Source organism: Petaurus breviceps, unplaced genomic scaffold (assembly GCF_028583685.1).
Source record: "Petaurus breviceps papuanus isolate PSGF00001 unplaced genomic scaffold, PetGlider_PUasm1.0 90696, whole genome shotgun sequence".
NCBI classification, from domain to species: domain Eukaryota; kingdom Metazoa; phylum Chordata; class Mammalia; order Diprotodontia; family Petauridae; genus Petaurus; species Petaurus breviceps.
The window spans coordinates 1,999,920-2,015,084 of record NW_027187314.1 but is presented as its reverse complement, the minus strand read 5'-3'; the positions used below and the strand labels follow the sequence as shown (position 1 = coordinate 2,015,084).

The 15,165-nt window shown below is 34.8% G+C and overlaps 1 protein-coding gene across 1 annotated transcript in view; it reads right to left on the bottom strand.

The window, feature by feature from the left end:
• POLA1 (DNA polymerase alpha 1, catalytic subunit) overlaps positions 1-15,165 on the bottom strand; it is a 344,356-nt gene that overhangs the window by 300,637 nt on the left and 28,554 nt on the right. The window contains exons 12-22 of the mRNA XM_069065646.1: positions 14,637-14,753; positions 13,051-13,125; positions 12,492-12,630; positions 10,953-11,107; positions 10,451-10,535; positions 8,696-8,757; positions 6,905-6,994; positions 4,840-4,956; positions 2,566-2,741; positions 1,192-1,321; positions 576-695 (exon numbers count right to left, since the gene is read on the bottom strand). Of these exons, the coding sequence (XP_068921747.1) occupies positions 576-695; positions 1,192-1,321; positions 2,566-2,741; positions 4,840-4,956; positions 6,905-6,994; positions 8,696-8,757; positions 10,451-10,535; positions 10,953-11,107; positions 12,492-12,630; positions 13,051-13,125; positions 14,637-14,753 (1,266 nt within the window). The remainder of the gene's footprint in view (positions 1-575; positions 696-1,191; positions 1,322-2,565; positions 2,742-4,839; positions 4,957-6,904; positions 6,995-8,695; positions 8,758-10,450; positions 10,536-10,952; positions 11,108-12,491; positions 12,631-13,050; positions 13,126-14,636; positions 14,754-15,165) is intronic.

The following is a 15,165-nucleotide window of genomic DNA, read 5'->3' as shown; positions in this document are numbered from 1 at the left end:
TAAAAACAAAGTTACAGAGACCATTTCAAAAGAATGTATATGATATTTTATCCCAATCTTACCAATATCTAATGATGAAGCACAAAGTGAAACCCTATAATTAAGAAACTGAGGAAATAAACAGAACTCCTCACCTAATAAGCCTTCAATATTTTCTCTAAGACTTTGATGTTTATTTTTCACTAAGTTGTAAAACCTTGGAGGATCAAATAGTCTAACTCCTTTCATTTTACAAATGAAGAAGCCAATCCCACAGCTACTGATGGACAAGGCCATAATCTGATGTTCAGGATTCTTCCCACTATGTTATACTGTCTCTCATCACCAAATGCGTTCCCTCTGGCTTTCTCAATGTCCATGAACAAATTTTTATTTGCACAGAAAAACAGAAAGAAAAATCAACAGAGACAATTGGTATAGTCTTATTACATCCAGGGCTTCTACTATAAATGAGGACTTAATTATGTAATTATTTCAGAAGTAAATATTAAACCAAAGAAAAAAAGGTGCCCAAAATCTGCATAGTAAAAAATATAGTCAAGAAAAGGGTAAAATATAACACATCTTTGACCCACCAGTCTTTGTGGAAGCTTCCTGAAATTCTGTTTGTCAGGTACAATATAGTTGTTCTCATAAAATGCATGAAGTAGTAGGAATTCATTACGCTCAGATCTACCACCCATCATTGTCCTTGACTACAAAAAACAAAAGTTTAAAAAAATCATTATTTCTATACCCCACCAAACAAAAGCTAGAGTAAAATTTCAAAATGCTTCACCTCATTCAATAATCTTAAAAACAAAAGTTGCAATAAAATATATAAAATCTTTTGTAAATTTTTTTCAAGTATTTTATCTGAAACAAACACTTAAACAATCCATTAAATGTTTAGCTCTCTTCTCTCCCACCCAGATTAATGAATTGGACAGTTTTAGATGTTTGAGGTAGGAACCTTGTGAAGTTGATCCAAATATCAACAGACCACACCTGGCATTTCTCTTCCCCTTTAATACAACTACATTCCTTTTACACAAAACAAAGGAAGTACATTTTTCAGAATGCCAAGTTATTTTCAAAGGATGGATTCAGATATATTACCATATATCTACAATAGCCAAAAACTGACTGGATACAATTCTCCCCTTCTGTAAGTCATGCCACCCCCAACTCCCATTTGCTAAATGGATTTACCATAACATTCCCAGCAATGTTTGTGATCTGCAGTGCTAATGGGAGGACATTGAGCTCACACATGATTTCAAGAATGAACTTGGCATCTTTCCAGGTGTTTTCCAATAGGTACATTAAATGAGGAGAGTCACTGCATAGGAAAGAACAAGACAGAAATAAGTTATTAAAATATAGAAACACTACATAGCAAGTCAAGAAAATATTCAAGTAAAGTGAATACAATAAACTTCAAGATTGGTACATCTCAACACCAGAGTAGTTACTTTCTACAACTAATGTCCATTATTATTTTGGTCAATATAAAAAAGCTTTGAACAAAGTCAAGACACTATATCTAGATGAATTTCATGTGCAAAATTAATTTGCATTTGGGGTATTAGTGTGAAATCTGCCTGAAAAAACATGGTCAGTAAAAGAAATATTTAAGAAACTAAATGATGTATAACTTTTCTATTTCCACAATATTTATACCAATTTCAACCGAACAAGTAATTTGGGGATGAAAAACAAAATTATGCACATAAAGACAACATACTGTTTATTCTCCACCTTAAAAATCATATCAATCAGGGCTGGCTAGGTGGTGCAATGAGTAAAGCACCCCGGAGTCAGGAGGACCCGAGTTTGGTTCTGGCCTCAGACATTTAACACCCACACAAAAAAACTAGCCGTGTAACCTTGGGCAGGTTACTTAACCCCAAATGCCCTCCAAAAGGCAAAAAAAAAAAAATCATACCAATCATATTCCTCCAGAGGATAAACTACTACTAGAAATTAGGTTGATGGGGAGGGTCAGAAACTTCCACTCATCTGGGACAATGTTTAGTAAATTATTACTACGGTACACTAAAAGGGTTTGTGAGAGGGTCAAAGAGAGTATCTGCCCCTCCAGGTCCTCTCTAGTGTCTTTGAGAGTAACATGAACCTGGGTAACTGTCTCCAACCATTTCGAAAGAAGGCTTTTACACTTCAGTGGTACACTGAAAAAACGTACAATCAGCCTCTATTATACAAAAAGAAGAAGAAGAAAGTAGATTAAATCTATACTACTGAGAAGACAAATGATCATTTAATCAATGTAAAATATGTAAAAAGGAATGAAGGAATGATGAGAGTCTTCTCATACAATACATACATAGGGAGGTGGGGGATGGAAGATGGAGGGGAGAGGAGGCATATTTTCCAATCATTACAATGGCCAAAGTCATATATAATTCCAAACTGATGATCAGAAACACCACAACATTGCTACAGAGGTAAACCCTCAATCCTTCTCCAATTTTACATCCCAGTCTATTCTACTTTAAACAAACACAAAAAAATTTAAATTCTGATATTAAAGCAGGCCAAATTTGGAGATGTTTCAGGACATACCTGTACATATTTCGTATGTTTTCTGACGGAATTGTTACCCTTTCAGCTTTCAGGATCTGATGGACCAATTCAGATAAATGGTAACTCTTGCAACGAATCAACTCCTTTGCTGAAATTTCCACATCACAGATCATGCGGCCACAGGCTGCATTCCTTTCCGCAAAGCCACCTCGGCCCTATACAAAAGGAAAAAATCTAGTTTCACATAACAGCAGACACTGAAAACATTTCTTTTAACATATTTTAAGGAAGCAATAATAAGAAGTGTCAATGAGGCATAGAACTGTTCGTGATAACTGTACCCGCATAAAACTTCTAAGAGAATAGCACAAAATGTCTTATAGATGCTTAAGGTAGATAATTCAGAAAAAGACATAGAGAAATCAAAAAAACTACATTTGAATGCTAAGTACTAATGAAATTGTATAGCAGGATTGTAAAATTTACTTTTATAAGCCAACTAAGGCCTATAAAACATTTGAAGATTTTTTTATAGATTACAAAAACATTAGTGAGTGACAAAGACACACAAAGAGGATATCCCTGCAGATGTAGGATTAAAATAACATTTTACCCTCCTCCTAAATACATGCCAAAAAAATCTCCTTCCTCATTTCTTTGACCAAAAAAGCTATTTGAATTTTAAAAAATCCTACCAAAATTGCATCAGAGAACACTAACCAATAAGAAGAGCACCACAGTGAATGGAAAGAATGCTTCACTGGTCGACAAAGGACCTAGGTTGGTTCCCAACTCTGCCTCTTACCACCTGTGTGACCTTGGGCAAGTTTCTTAATCTCTATGGGGCTCTGAATCTCATCTGTAAAAGGAGGGGGTTAGACTAGATTATCTTTAAGGTTCTTTTCAGTTTTAAATAAATCTCTGATCCTAGGATTCTAAGGATATTTTCTCTTATATTACAGCATTAATAATTCCTGAAATTTACTTAATATTTTAATGTTTACAAAGCTTTTTTTTTCACCTCATCTGAACAAATTTTCATGTCAACCTTATAAGAGAGATACTATAGGTCAGGGGTGGGGAATCTGTGGCCTCAAGGCCACGTAGCCACGCGACCCTGTAGTCCCCAATTGCAGTCCTTTGACTGAATCCAAACTTCACAGAACAAATCCCCTTGGTAAAAGGATCTGTTCTGTAAAACTTGGACTCAGTCAAAAGGCTATACCGAAGGACCTAGAAAGCCACATGTGGTCTTAAGGCTGCAGGTTCCCCACACCCCTGTTATAGGTTATCCTAATTTAGACAAAGAAACTAAGGTCCAGAAAGCCTTGATTTGCTCAAGATCACATGACTAAAGAATGTCAGAGGCAAGATTCAAACCCAAATCCAGAGAGAAAGAAAATAAAATGCATATATAAAGAATGAGAGAGACAGAGACACACACACACACACACACACACACACACACACAGAAAGAGAGAGAGGGAGAGAGAAAAAGAGAATACCATGAACTTTTAGGAAAAGCTAACAAAAGAGAAATGAAAGTAGAGAAACTGAGAAACATTTAGGCCAAAACCATGTGTTAATAAATTTTGCACTACTGACATGAATTAGTTATCAAATGTCCAAAAATATTCTAGCTAGCCCCCCAAAAGAACTTTAATAGTTTCATTCTATGAAAGCATTTTATGTACAAATTTAGCTATGTCCATGATTATTGGAGTGGAGGCAGTAGTAAGTAATAATAATAGTAGGGAAACACATGAAGAAATCGATATAATGGAATGAGACCAAAAATGTCTATGTCAACACGTTATTGTGAAAGTGCTTTATACTGAACTAAAAACCCACCACTTTGTTGACAACACCCACATATCTTCCTCCTTTTTATGACAGCCACTGAACTCTAATTCCAGACAGAGATAATACATACACCGTGTTTAGGGATGGTGCTTCACCTATATTTCAACAACCAACTTACATAATCTGTGGCTTTTACCAAAGAAATGCTGGTAGCTTTTTAATCATTATTCATTACACAAACATTTATTAAGCATTTACTAGCTGCTAAACATAGCGCTAAATGTTAGGAAGAGACATATAAAATAATGTGAAATATATTTCAGGTTCTCAAAAAGCTTATCTTATAGAGTAAGGGACAAAGATGTTTTATTAGAACTAAAATGCATACAAAACTGTATCTGTACGCAGGAATTCCAGTTATATTCAGTTCTATTGCTTATTATAAGAAACATTAAGGATTTTTATCATTTTAACTAAAGAAATAAAGAAATAAACATTTGTTTTAATTACCCCAAGCTTTGGCATGTTGGATCTCTTTAGGCGACCTATCTTAGACCAGTGAGGAACTTTGCACACATTAATTCTCTGCAGTAGCACTTCCAGATCAAATCCATAAATATTATGACCCTAACCAGAAAAAGGAAACAGCAGAGGAGGTTATAACAAATGCAAATTAAAGGACTTATCTTCATATGCATAGAATTTCTTTGCCCTTTCTTTTTTCGGTCTCTAATTGATGGCATCATGAGCCTACCTCCGATTGGAAGTCCTTTCTTCTTCAGGAATTTATTCATCAGCAGCATTCATTAGCCTTGACATTAACGAGGCTGCTCAGTAGATTGCTGGAATAAACTTTATTTCAACCTAATTGATGCTAGGTTCATATGATGTCTTTTAATTTGCAGTCTCATGCCTCACAGTCAGAGAGGCAGATGCAAATGTGAATACCCTATATGCTTTTTCATTTAATCAGTAAAAGGTGTGTTCAAACAATTTCACTTGAAACTAAAAGTACACACTAACCCAGTTGTGAAATACTCAATGTTGAGATTTCACAGGAAAGCTACATCTCCTTATAGAAGAGTTCAAATGCACTGCTTATTTAGAACCTTAATCAAAATGTCACAAAGCAATTTTGCAACACTATCTAAACTGCTCAGACATGACATTTCCTGAAGACAAAGGAAACAAACCTGTATTTGGGGGGTGGGGGGAGCATCAAGTAGAAAACCAAAGTATTAAGAATCATAAAGGTAAACTTCTACCATGCAAAGTGTTGGAACCAACACATCCAGTGTTTGGGAAAAAAATTAGAGCAGGCCTAAAAGAATCAGGTGAGAGGGAAAATTAGGTTTAAATGAAAAAAGAACATCATAAAGTAACTATTTCTTCTGGCAGCTGATGGATCATCAGATTTAACCTTTGAGAATCTGAGCCTTTCCCAAGTTATGCTTTACCCATTTCAGGGTTCTAGCCTCAAGCCTTCACACTAGTGTAGCTCTCACACTCACAAAGGACAGGAATTATTAGTTTGCTGCTTAGGATGCTATTATTAGTTTGCTGCTTAAGATGCAATTATTATATGACGTTAGAGAGCCAATCATAACTTAAAGATGCAGAAGTTGCAATCAAAGCACAGATTAGGGACTCCTACCCTAAATGTGGGCTATAGGAGATGCTAAAGCTAGAATGGGGAGATACAGGCAGGATTTTCCTACAATACCCTGATGAGGCCTAAAACATTCTGAAGGTATCTCAGAGTCATTCATAGCAAGAGTTAAAAATTTCTAGTAACATTCCCTATCTAATACCATCAAATATTCTATTAAATAGTATTTACAATAGCAAATGTGGAAAAAGAAATTTTTCCAAGCTGATTTCCAATCACTGATTGAACTAATGGCATAATGGATAGAGTAGTGAGCCTGAAATCAAGACCTAAGTTCAAATTCAGCCACAGATACTTATTAGCTGTGTGACCCTGAGCAAGTCACTTAACCTGTTTGCCTCAGTTTCCTCAACAGCAAAAAAGGGTTATAAGAGTACCTACCTACCTTGAAGGATTGTTATAAGGTTCAAATGAGGTAATATTTGTAAAAGCACTTATGGATACAGAGATATTTGCAAAAGCACTTAGCATAGTGCCTGGCATTTAGTAGTAGGTGCTATATAAATGCTTATTTCCTTCCATTCATATATATGAGAAATTAATTCAGTTCAATAAATATTTAAGTGCTAAGAATACAGACAAAAATGAAATGCTCTCTGGCCTCAGAAATTTGTGTTCTTTGGGGAGGATCTGTAACACAGATAAGCAGAGCATAATCAAAACTGAGAAAGGAGGGCACACTAACACCTGAGGAGTCAAGAAGGGCTTCCTGGGGAAACTGGCACCTTGAAGGAAGACGATTTTGAGGCCACGATGAGACAGTGGGTTCCAGGGGTGGGGAATGGACTGGATCATTTAACCAAAGATAACATAAACAAATTCATACAAACCAAAAGAACTAAAATCTGAACAAAAGCCTAGAAACAGTCGATTTATCAACTGTAAAGTCAGACAAAACATACTCACCACAATAACATCCGGATCAATTTTGTGAATCTTTGCCAAGAAAAAACCCAGCAACGTTCTCTCTGTTGCAGCAATCTCAATCTTCACATTCTAATGAGGCAGAACAGAAGACAACTCACCCTTTTTATTTCTTCTAAAGAGTGCCCAGTCTGAACAAATTTCAGATTTCTTAGGGTTAAACAGGTTATAGCAAAATTATTTTAACTGAAGGCTCCAAAACTGTGTAAAATCTCTCAGTGACCCATTTACATACATACAAATTTTCCTTTAACCACCAATCCACAATGACATTTCCTTATGGAATTATGAGTGGTTATTGAGATTTCATTCTACATAGGTATATGTATATAATCCCTTCTCCCTCAGCTTGTAAATTAACCCCAAAGTCAGTTTAAAAGAGAATCTGAGCCAAAAATTAAAAAGTGACATTTATATCTAGCGCTTTAAGTTTTGCAAAATACATTATAGATTTTGTCCTTTGTCTTGCTAAAGCTTCACAGTAATCCTGTGAAGAGCCTCATTTGACAGATGAGGAAACCTAGAAGTCTGAGACGTGAAAGGAAGTTTCCCATGGCAAGACAGTTATTGAGTTATTGAGTGTCAGAGGCAGTATCTGAACCCAGGTCACCCTAACTCCATCCAGCACTCAATATACTTCATTGGAAATCAGTCGTGTAAGCCACCATTTTATAAATATATGAAAAATAATTTGCATTGTGTTAAATATAAGGAAAAATATCCTTATATACATGGTCAAAAAATTTCAAGTAATTCAAGTCTAACAAGAACTCTAATTAGCAAAAACTCTGGATATGTTTAGTAGCAGATGCTTTGGGGGGGAGGAGGGAGGACAGTTGGGGTTAAGTGACTTGCCCAAGGTCACACAGTTAGTTTCTGTGTTAAGTGTCTGAGGCCAGATTTGAACTCAGGTCCTCCTGACTCCAGGGCTGGTGCTCTATTCACTGTGCCACCTAGCCACCCCGAAGCAGATACTTTTAATAAAGATCCCACAATTTATAGTGAGAGGTACACTCAACTCATTGTACTAAAACATTTCAATTACCTTATCCTATAGTAGTTATGATGCGTCTTCCTAAGCTACATGACTTCCATAGGGATACTCAGTAATCATTAGTGAAAGGTGAAAAAAATACATACAAATCTCTAACTTGTGTTTAAACTTTGTGTCTAATGCTAGCGTACAATTTGCTGAAAACTGAATAGTATTACCTCATCCAACCTTTCCACTAAAATTCCTTTACAATCCTCCTATGTTCCAATCCTAGTTTCCTTTGGACCAGAAATGACACCAACTACACTGACAATGGAAAAAAAAATCATAATAGCTTTTTCATTGTGAAACAACATTTAGACTATTCCACTTTGGGAATCTAACAGTAGCTTTAAGCATAGGTTACTTTATTAATACAGTACAAAATAGCTTCTTCCCAAGCTCAGAAATCCATATGCTTTGTTATATTATGCTTCTAATGCATTTTTAATGCCACAAATTCCTATGACATTCACTAGTTGTCTAACTCTGGGCAAGTCACTAAGTTAAGTTGTAGACATCTGGTGGAGAAAATTTGAACATTAGGAGTTTTTTATACTCACAAAATTACAGATTCCTCACATATTTGCATAATGCCACAAACTTATTTAGCAAAGAACAATTTTATAGTTCCAAATATAAACTATTTCAACTACTCCCAGATATAACCTTTTTCCCATTTTCGTTGGATGTGGTTTATTAAAAGGCATAGCAATTCAAATACTAAATAAGTTTTTTACCTTTTTATTAATAACTTCTTTAAAGTCATATGGGAAGATACAGTCATTTGGTTTGGACACAACTAACCAGAAAAAAAAAAAAAGAAAAACAGCCATCTTAGTTAAAATAAAGAAATGAGAGAAAGTAAGGATAATTGCATATAAAATTGTACCACAAACTAATAAAACTGAAGTTTTAATTTAAAATCAACATTCCTGAAAAATGAGGTGTGGTATCTTTCTGAAAAGTGAGGTGACCAGATCCAATGCAAAAAGTGGCAGATGACAGTAAATCATATTTATGTTTACCAAGTGTTTTCCTCACAACTACCCTGTAAAGTGTGTAGATCTTAAGAAGTATGACCAAGCATAGAATCCTAAGTTCTCACAATTATCAAAATCACCCTACAGAATTTTTATAGTCAGCTGGAGGAATGGAGGAACTATTAAAGCACCAACCAAAATACAATACTCCCACGGCTTAAAATAGCAACAGAAAATAGAGGTGTTTTAAGTCCAACCACAGTGAAAACTAAAAAGGTAAACAGAAGCATCCAGAACCGAGAGACGTTATTTGACCCCTTCCAGAACACAGGAAAGAAGGCAGTCATATGTATTTTTGTGAGTTTTGCTACCATCACTGTAGTCCCGATATTCAAGAAAACAAAATAAAGAGAATGCTGATCTTAGAAACAGGAAAGCTGGGTTCAAAGCCTGTCTCAAACTAGCTGTGTGGTAATAGACAAGTTACTTAACCTCTGAATCTCAGTATCCTCATACAAAAAAATAAGAAAATGACATCTGTAACCTTTATTTCAATGGGTTGTTGTGAGGAAAGCACTCTGCAAAACTTAAACTTAAAAATGTGAGTTGTTGTGGCTGTTGTTGTCATTGTTATTATTATTATTCCACACCACTTAGTAAAGCATTGTGATCACAGCTGGGCCACCCACCTTTCTCTGCCCATCTGATGGGGATTTTAGGCCCCCTTCTGATATCAAACCAAGGTATCAAATAAAAGATATGACCCCAATGTAATCCCTCATCCTAGACTAAGAAATCAGGAAGGTAAGAATTGTATACGCTAATGTTGACCAACATTCTAGTGCTTACCACTGGCACCAAAATAATCTACACATGAGTAATGAACTCAAGAAAGAGCAATTACTGAAGCCTGGAATCCTCTTTGGGATTAACATATAACATTAGTCTTTCTGAAATATGTTTACATATTAGCAATTTCATGCATCCCACAATCAAACTATAATTTAAATTTATATTTCCTCTCCCACCTGCTACACAAATGATCATTTTTACTCTTCAGCACCTGTTTCTTTCTATGTTTCTTCCTGGATTTACTTTCCTTGGTCCTTTTGGATATAAGTAACCTTGGGATTTAAAATGGTTCCAATGCAATGGTTCAATCCAATTTGGTAAATATTTATAGGTACCTTCCATGTACCTTTGCACATTAAAGATACAAAGATGATGTAATGAGTCCCTGTCTGCAAGGAGCTCATAATATAATGGAATGATTCATTAGGACATGATTCTTCACAAGAAAAGTAATCTCAGACTATAAACATTACTTCCAAAAAACAGTACAACAAAACTTTGTCAGTTTTCACCATTGAATGAACTTCTATCACAATGCTCAGCAACTGAAGCAGAACAGATCTTTTTTTTTTTAATCTAGATTCCTGTTGCTACAACCTGAGTGGAAAAAAAGGGAAGTTGAAAATCAAATCTTAACAAATCAGTCAAATAAATACTTACCACAGAAGTGTGACTGAAAAGGAGGCTGAGGTGCTGCTTTATCCAAAGGAAAACTGTGATGGATCAAAGCTGCCAAAGCAATAACCTGTAACCGAAAACCACAACCAGGGAAACTATTTTTCAAAAGATCACATTGTAGTGCACCTGAATTGATAACTGTTAGCTTTTTCCTACCTATACTTTATCCCAATATCTGGCTGGCTACTCTTTGTATTCATAATAACCATGTTAATGTCTACCTAAAAGCAAACCAATTCATTAGTATATTTTTTTTAATGCTACATCTCAAAGCAAAATGATTTTCTTTCCAAAAGCTATCATTTTAAAAGAATATTCCCATGCCTACCAAAAGTCAATATAGGCTCCATATACAAGTTCAGAAACACTGACCTAGACCCCCATTTCCTTCCCAAAAAGGAAACGCTTGCTGAAAATTTCCACAATTCCAATTACTATCATGTCTCTAATAAAGTATAAAACCTACTCCATGCTATTTATTCACCTCATTCTGATGAGTCTTTGCATTCTGCATAGTCTTCAAGCTGAATGACATGATAACAAGGGGAGGGGGAGCAATATCTTTAACAACGTTCACCAAGTCTGGTTTTAAAGCCATTGCCTCCACTTTACACCAACTGATTGGTTGATTCAAGAGCTCTAGGAAAGAATGGATTAAAAAAAAAAACAATAGCTATTTACAGAAGAAAAACCATCCTCATCAGAGTGGATCAGTGGTAAATTATTTTTCAACCCTATCTTCTAATATGCATAACTTTCAAAAAGGATAAAGTCTCATTCACAGTTATCAACACTCAAAATAGTCATATCTTCTGGCACCCAGTTGTTCTAAAGATTAACTACTATTTATAATTTGCCAACCATCTTGCAGCACCATGCTAAGCACATAGCAGATGCTCACAACATGTTTATTCACTAACTGCTGATTGACCAACCATCCACAGAACACTAAATACCATCATAATCAAATGATTTTACTACACCAATAGACCAAAATGGCAGAAATATCACTGAAGTATTCAATGATAATTATTATCTACATTTTGAACTCCCTAATGAAGAAAAATACTACTAGGGGAAATGCATTTGAAGTTTCCAATTCCTTCAACTATAAATTTCAGACATTTGTCTTTTTACAATTTAGACTTTTATAAACTTGTCATTTCAAAAGGAGTTTACCTGCAAAAATTCCTTGTGATATATATACTAAGTTAATCTTGGAAGGCTGAAAATAAGCAATATATAATTGAGGTACCTTCAAAGATTCTTAACTGCCTAGCATGGTTTAAAATTATACAAATCCTGGTTAACCTTTAATCTTTAACCTTTGAATTAATTAATTTCATCAACTAATTAACCTTTAAAGTTCCTATCAGGCCCAATGACCTATTTTGCTTCTGGACTCTCTATTTTGCTAAGAAAGTAAATCAAAGGGGCGGCCAGGTGGCTCAGCAAGTAAGAGCACCGGCTCCAGTGTTGGGATGACCTGGATCAAATTCGGGCTTAGATACTTAGCACAACACCCAGAAATAACTGGCCGTGTAACCTTAAGCAAGTTACTTAACCCCTATTGCTTTAAAAAAAAAAAAAAAGAAAGTGAATCAAGTTTGGGTTCTTTAAAAAAGTTTAAAAGAAGCCTAAAAATTACATAACAAAATCAAAGATTTACACACTTCTAAAAATGTTTAAATATAATAGACACTGGAGTATGTCTGTTGACTTCTCCAAATAATAAAATAAATAGTAATCATGAAATGGACAGTGTGTTTCAACAGATCTCCTTGAAACAATCTAATCTATACTTACTTCACTCTTAAAATGCCATAAGATTACAGGGACCAATTTTTTGTCAATGTGCTTTAAACAAAAGCTGCTTCATCAAAAAAAAAACCTCAAACACACATACACACACACACACAGACACACACACACCCACACGCGCGTGTGCTGCACTGAGTGGATCTGTATAATTGTCCTTCTGAAATAAATCTACTTTGGATTTTGTATAAAAATTATTCCTTACGTGGATTTTTTATTTCCAGCCAACAAGGGCCTTTGATCTTCCTGTTCATCAAGAAGAGCTCCAAACTAGATGTATTGGTTCCAAATACATGAGAAAATGTCTCTCCTTTCAAATCTTGAGGAAGTTGTGGTAGTTCAGCCTTAAAGAAATAATCAAACAAAAGTTAATAAAATTACACACAGATTTTATAATTGCCGCAGCTCACCTCTCACCTTTTGGACACTTAAGACAGATTAAAGACATTTAGCTACAAAAAGGCCTCTAAATCTACTCAATATTATACTCATATTTATTGATGTGTATGGTTGGGGAGGGGGGTTGCTTATAATTTTATCTTATTAATATGAAGATGTAGCTTAGGAAGTAGAGAAAGGAAGCTTAGCAGTCTGTGTAATTAAATTAACTTTATCAATTTTCATTATTATTTACAAAGAAGTTTACTTCAGTGAACTATGACCTTTCTGAGAAAACAATTAAATGAAAGTCATTTGAAATTGCAAAGCTAGGAAAGGAGAAAAATGTTATTTTCTATCAGAAGAAAATATCTTTATTTACTCACCGAGTACCTAACTTCCAAGTATTCTGATTTTTCTGGAACATCCGGGATTTCAAAAGCATAGTTCTTTTCAACTTTCTGAATACAATAGACAAAACAATAAGGAGGTGTCCATAAAGTATTTTCCCAAACAGACTAATTAATATTGTTAGCAATCTAGGAGAGCACAAATCAAAAAAGTTAGTACCGTTCTTTCCTACATCCTAAAACATAGAAGGGATTTTCCATGAACAAAAAAAATGCTAAATGGTTTTGCAATGGCCACCACAAATTTAACAAATATTTTTTAAAATATGTTCATAGGATTTATAACTAGAAGTGGCCTCAGATATTATTTGAGGTAACCCACTACTTTTGCTCAAATGACAAAAAGATCTATGATCTTATCAGTCTTGGAAAATCCTGATGTGGGAACTCTCTCCATCAACAAAAAAGCAAACTCCATCTAAGTGCTTAGTAGATAAGTTCTTTAGGGAGTTGTCCAAAGTACAGAGAAATTACATTACTTGTTCAAGGTCAAAGAGTTAGGTGTCTGAGAATGAGATCTGAACCCGGGAATTCCTGGGTCCAAGGCCAGCACTATATCTTTTTTTTTTTTTTGCCTTTTTTGAAAGGCAATTGGGGTTAAGTAACTTGCCTAAGGTTACACAGCTAGTTTTTGTGTGTGTGTGTGTGGGTATTAAGAGTCTGAGGCTGGAACCAAACTAGGGTCCTCCTGATTCCAGGGCCAGCACTTTACTCACTGCGCCACCTAGCTGCCCCCAGCACTATATATCTACACTCTCATTTTACAGATAAGTAAAACTGTGAGGTCATAGTACTTGTCCAAGGACACACTAATAGATTCAAATCCAGGTCTTCTATAACTTCAAATTCAGCATTTATTTTTCCACCACATCATGTATTTTTTTTTAAATTAAAATTTATTAAAATGTAAAAATGAATTAAATTATCTGCTACTATATGATTTTAAATACCTATTCTCCTATGAAGGTAAAAATTCTGTCAAACATATATTTTCAAGTTTAATTAGCTGAAAGCTTTTCAACCTAACTTTATTTTAGCATTTAATCATATCCTGTACACTATTATCAATGGCCACTGTGATGACTAGACAATAATTCCAGAGGTGGTACTTATGAGTATCAACTCAAGGACTAGTGGATGAATTCTGTAAAGAAATCTATAGCATTCTAACAGAACATTTTTATATTCTTTGGGGAATTTTACCTCGTGACCTATTTCTTAAGCATAATACCTATTCTAAGTCTGGATAGTCATCAATTTAGTAAACCACCAATGTGAGATTATAAAAAAAGAAAGCAAAGACTTGGCTATTCCAGAAAAAGGCAAAAGATAACTGGTTTACTTTGCCAAGTCATCTTGCCTCTTGTTTTTCAGATACATAAGAAGGATGAAGACAAGAGGATTAAAAACAGTATTTTTGCAAGTCTCCAAAATGGTATACCTATATACTTTCTTCTACCAAAAAGAACTTGAAATAGAAGAGTACATATTATACAAAATATCTGCTGAATAAATGAATGAATCATAAATACAACTGAAAAAATCCACGACCAAATACAAACCCTGGACTTGAACTTCATGATCTTATATTTTGTTGCAGTCTTTTCATCAAATTCTTGATAAACATCTTTCATTGTAACTGGAATCCCCTTCTTTTCTCCAGTAATTAGATCTATTTGCTATTCTCCCCCAAAGGAAAAAGAAAAAGAAAAAAGTATACAAAACTTTCAACCACCAAGATCCAAGTTTCAAGATTAATTCTTTCATTCTTTCCCATTTAGTTATTTAGGTAACAGCTTGGCAGATAAATCCAAGTCTACAAAAACCTCTGACTGCTCTTATCAACTGCATTAATCATGGGATGACCCTAAAAGGAACTTAGAAATGATCTAGTCTAACATCCTCTCACATTTGCTCTTCCTGATGCTCAGATACCTGAGAGATAATCATCCAATCAAAAAACATTCAGTAAGCACATAATATGTCCCAGGAACCGTGCTAAGCACAAGGACAAAAATGAAACAATCTCTGCTCAAGGAGTTAACAATCAAAGAATACATGTATATGAAGAAGTATATGCAAAAATATATA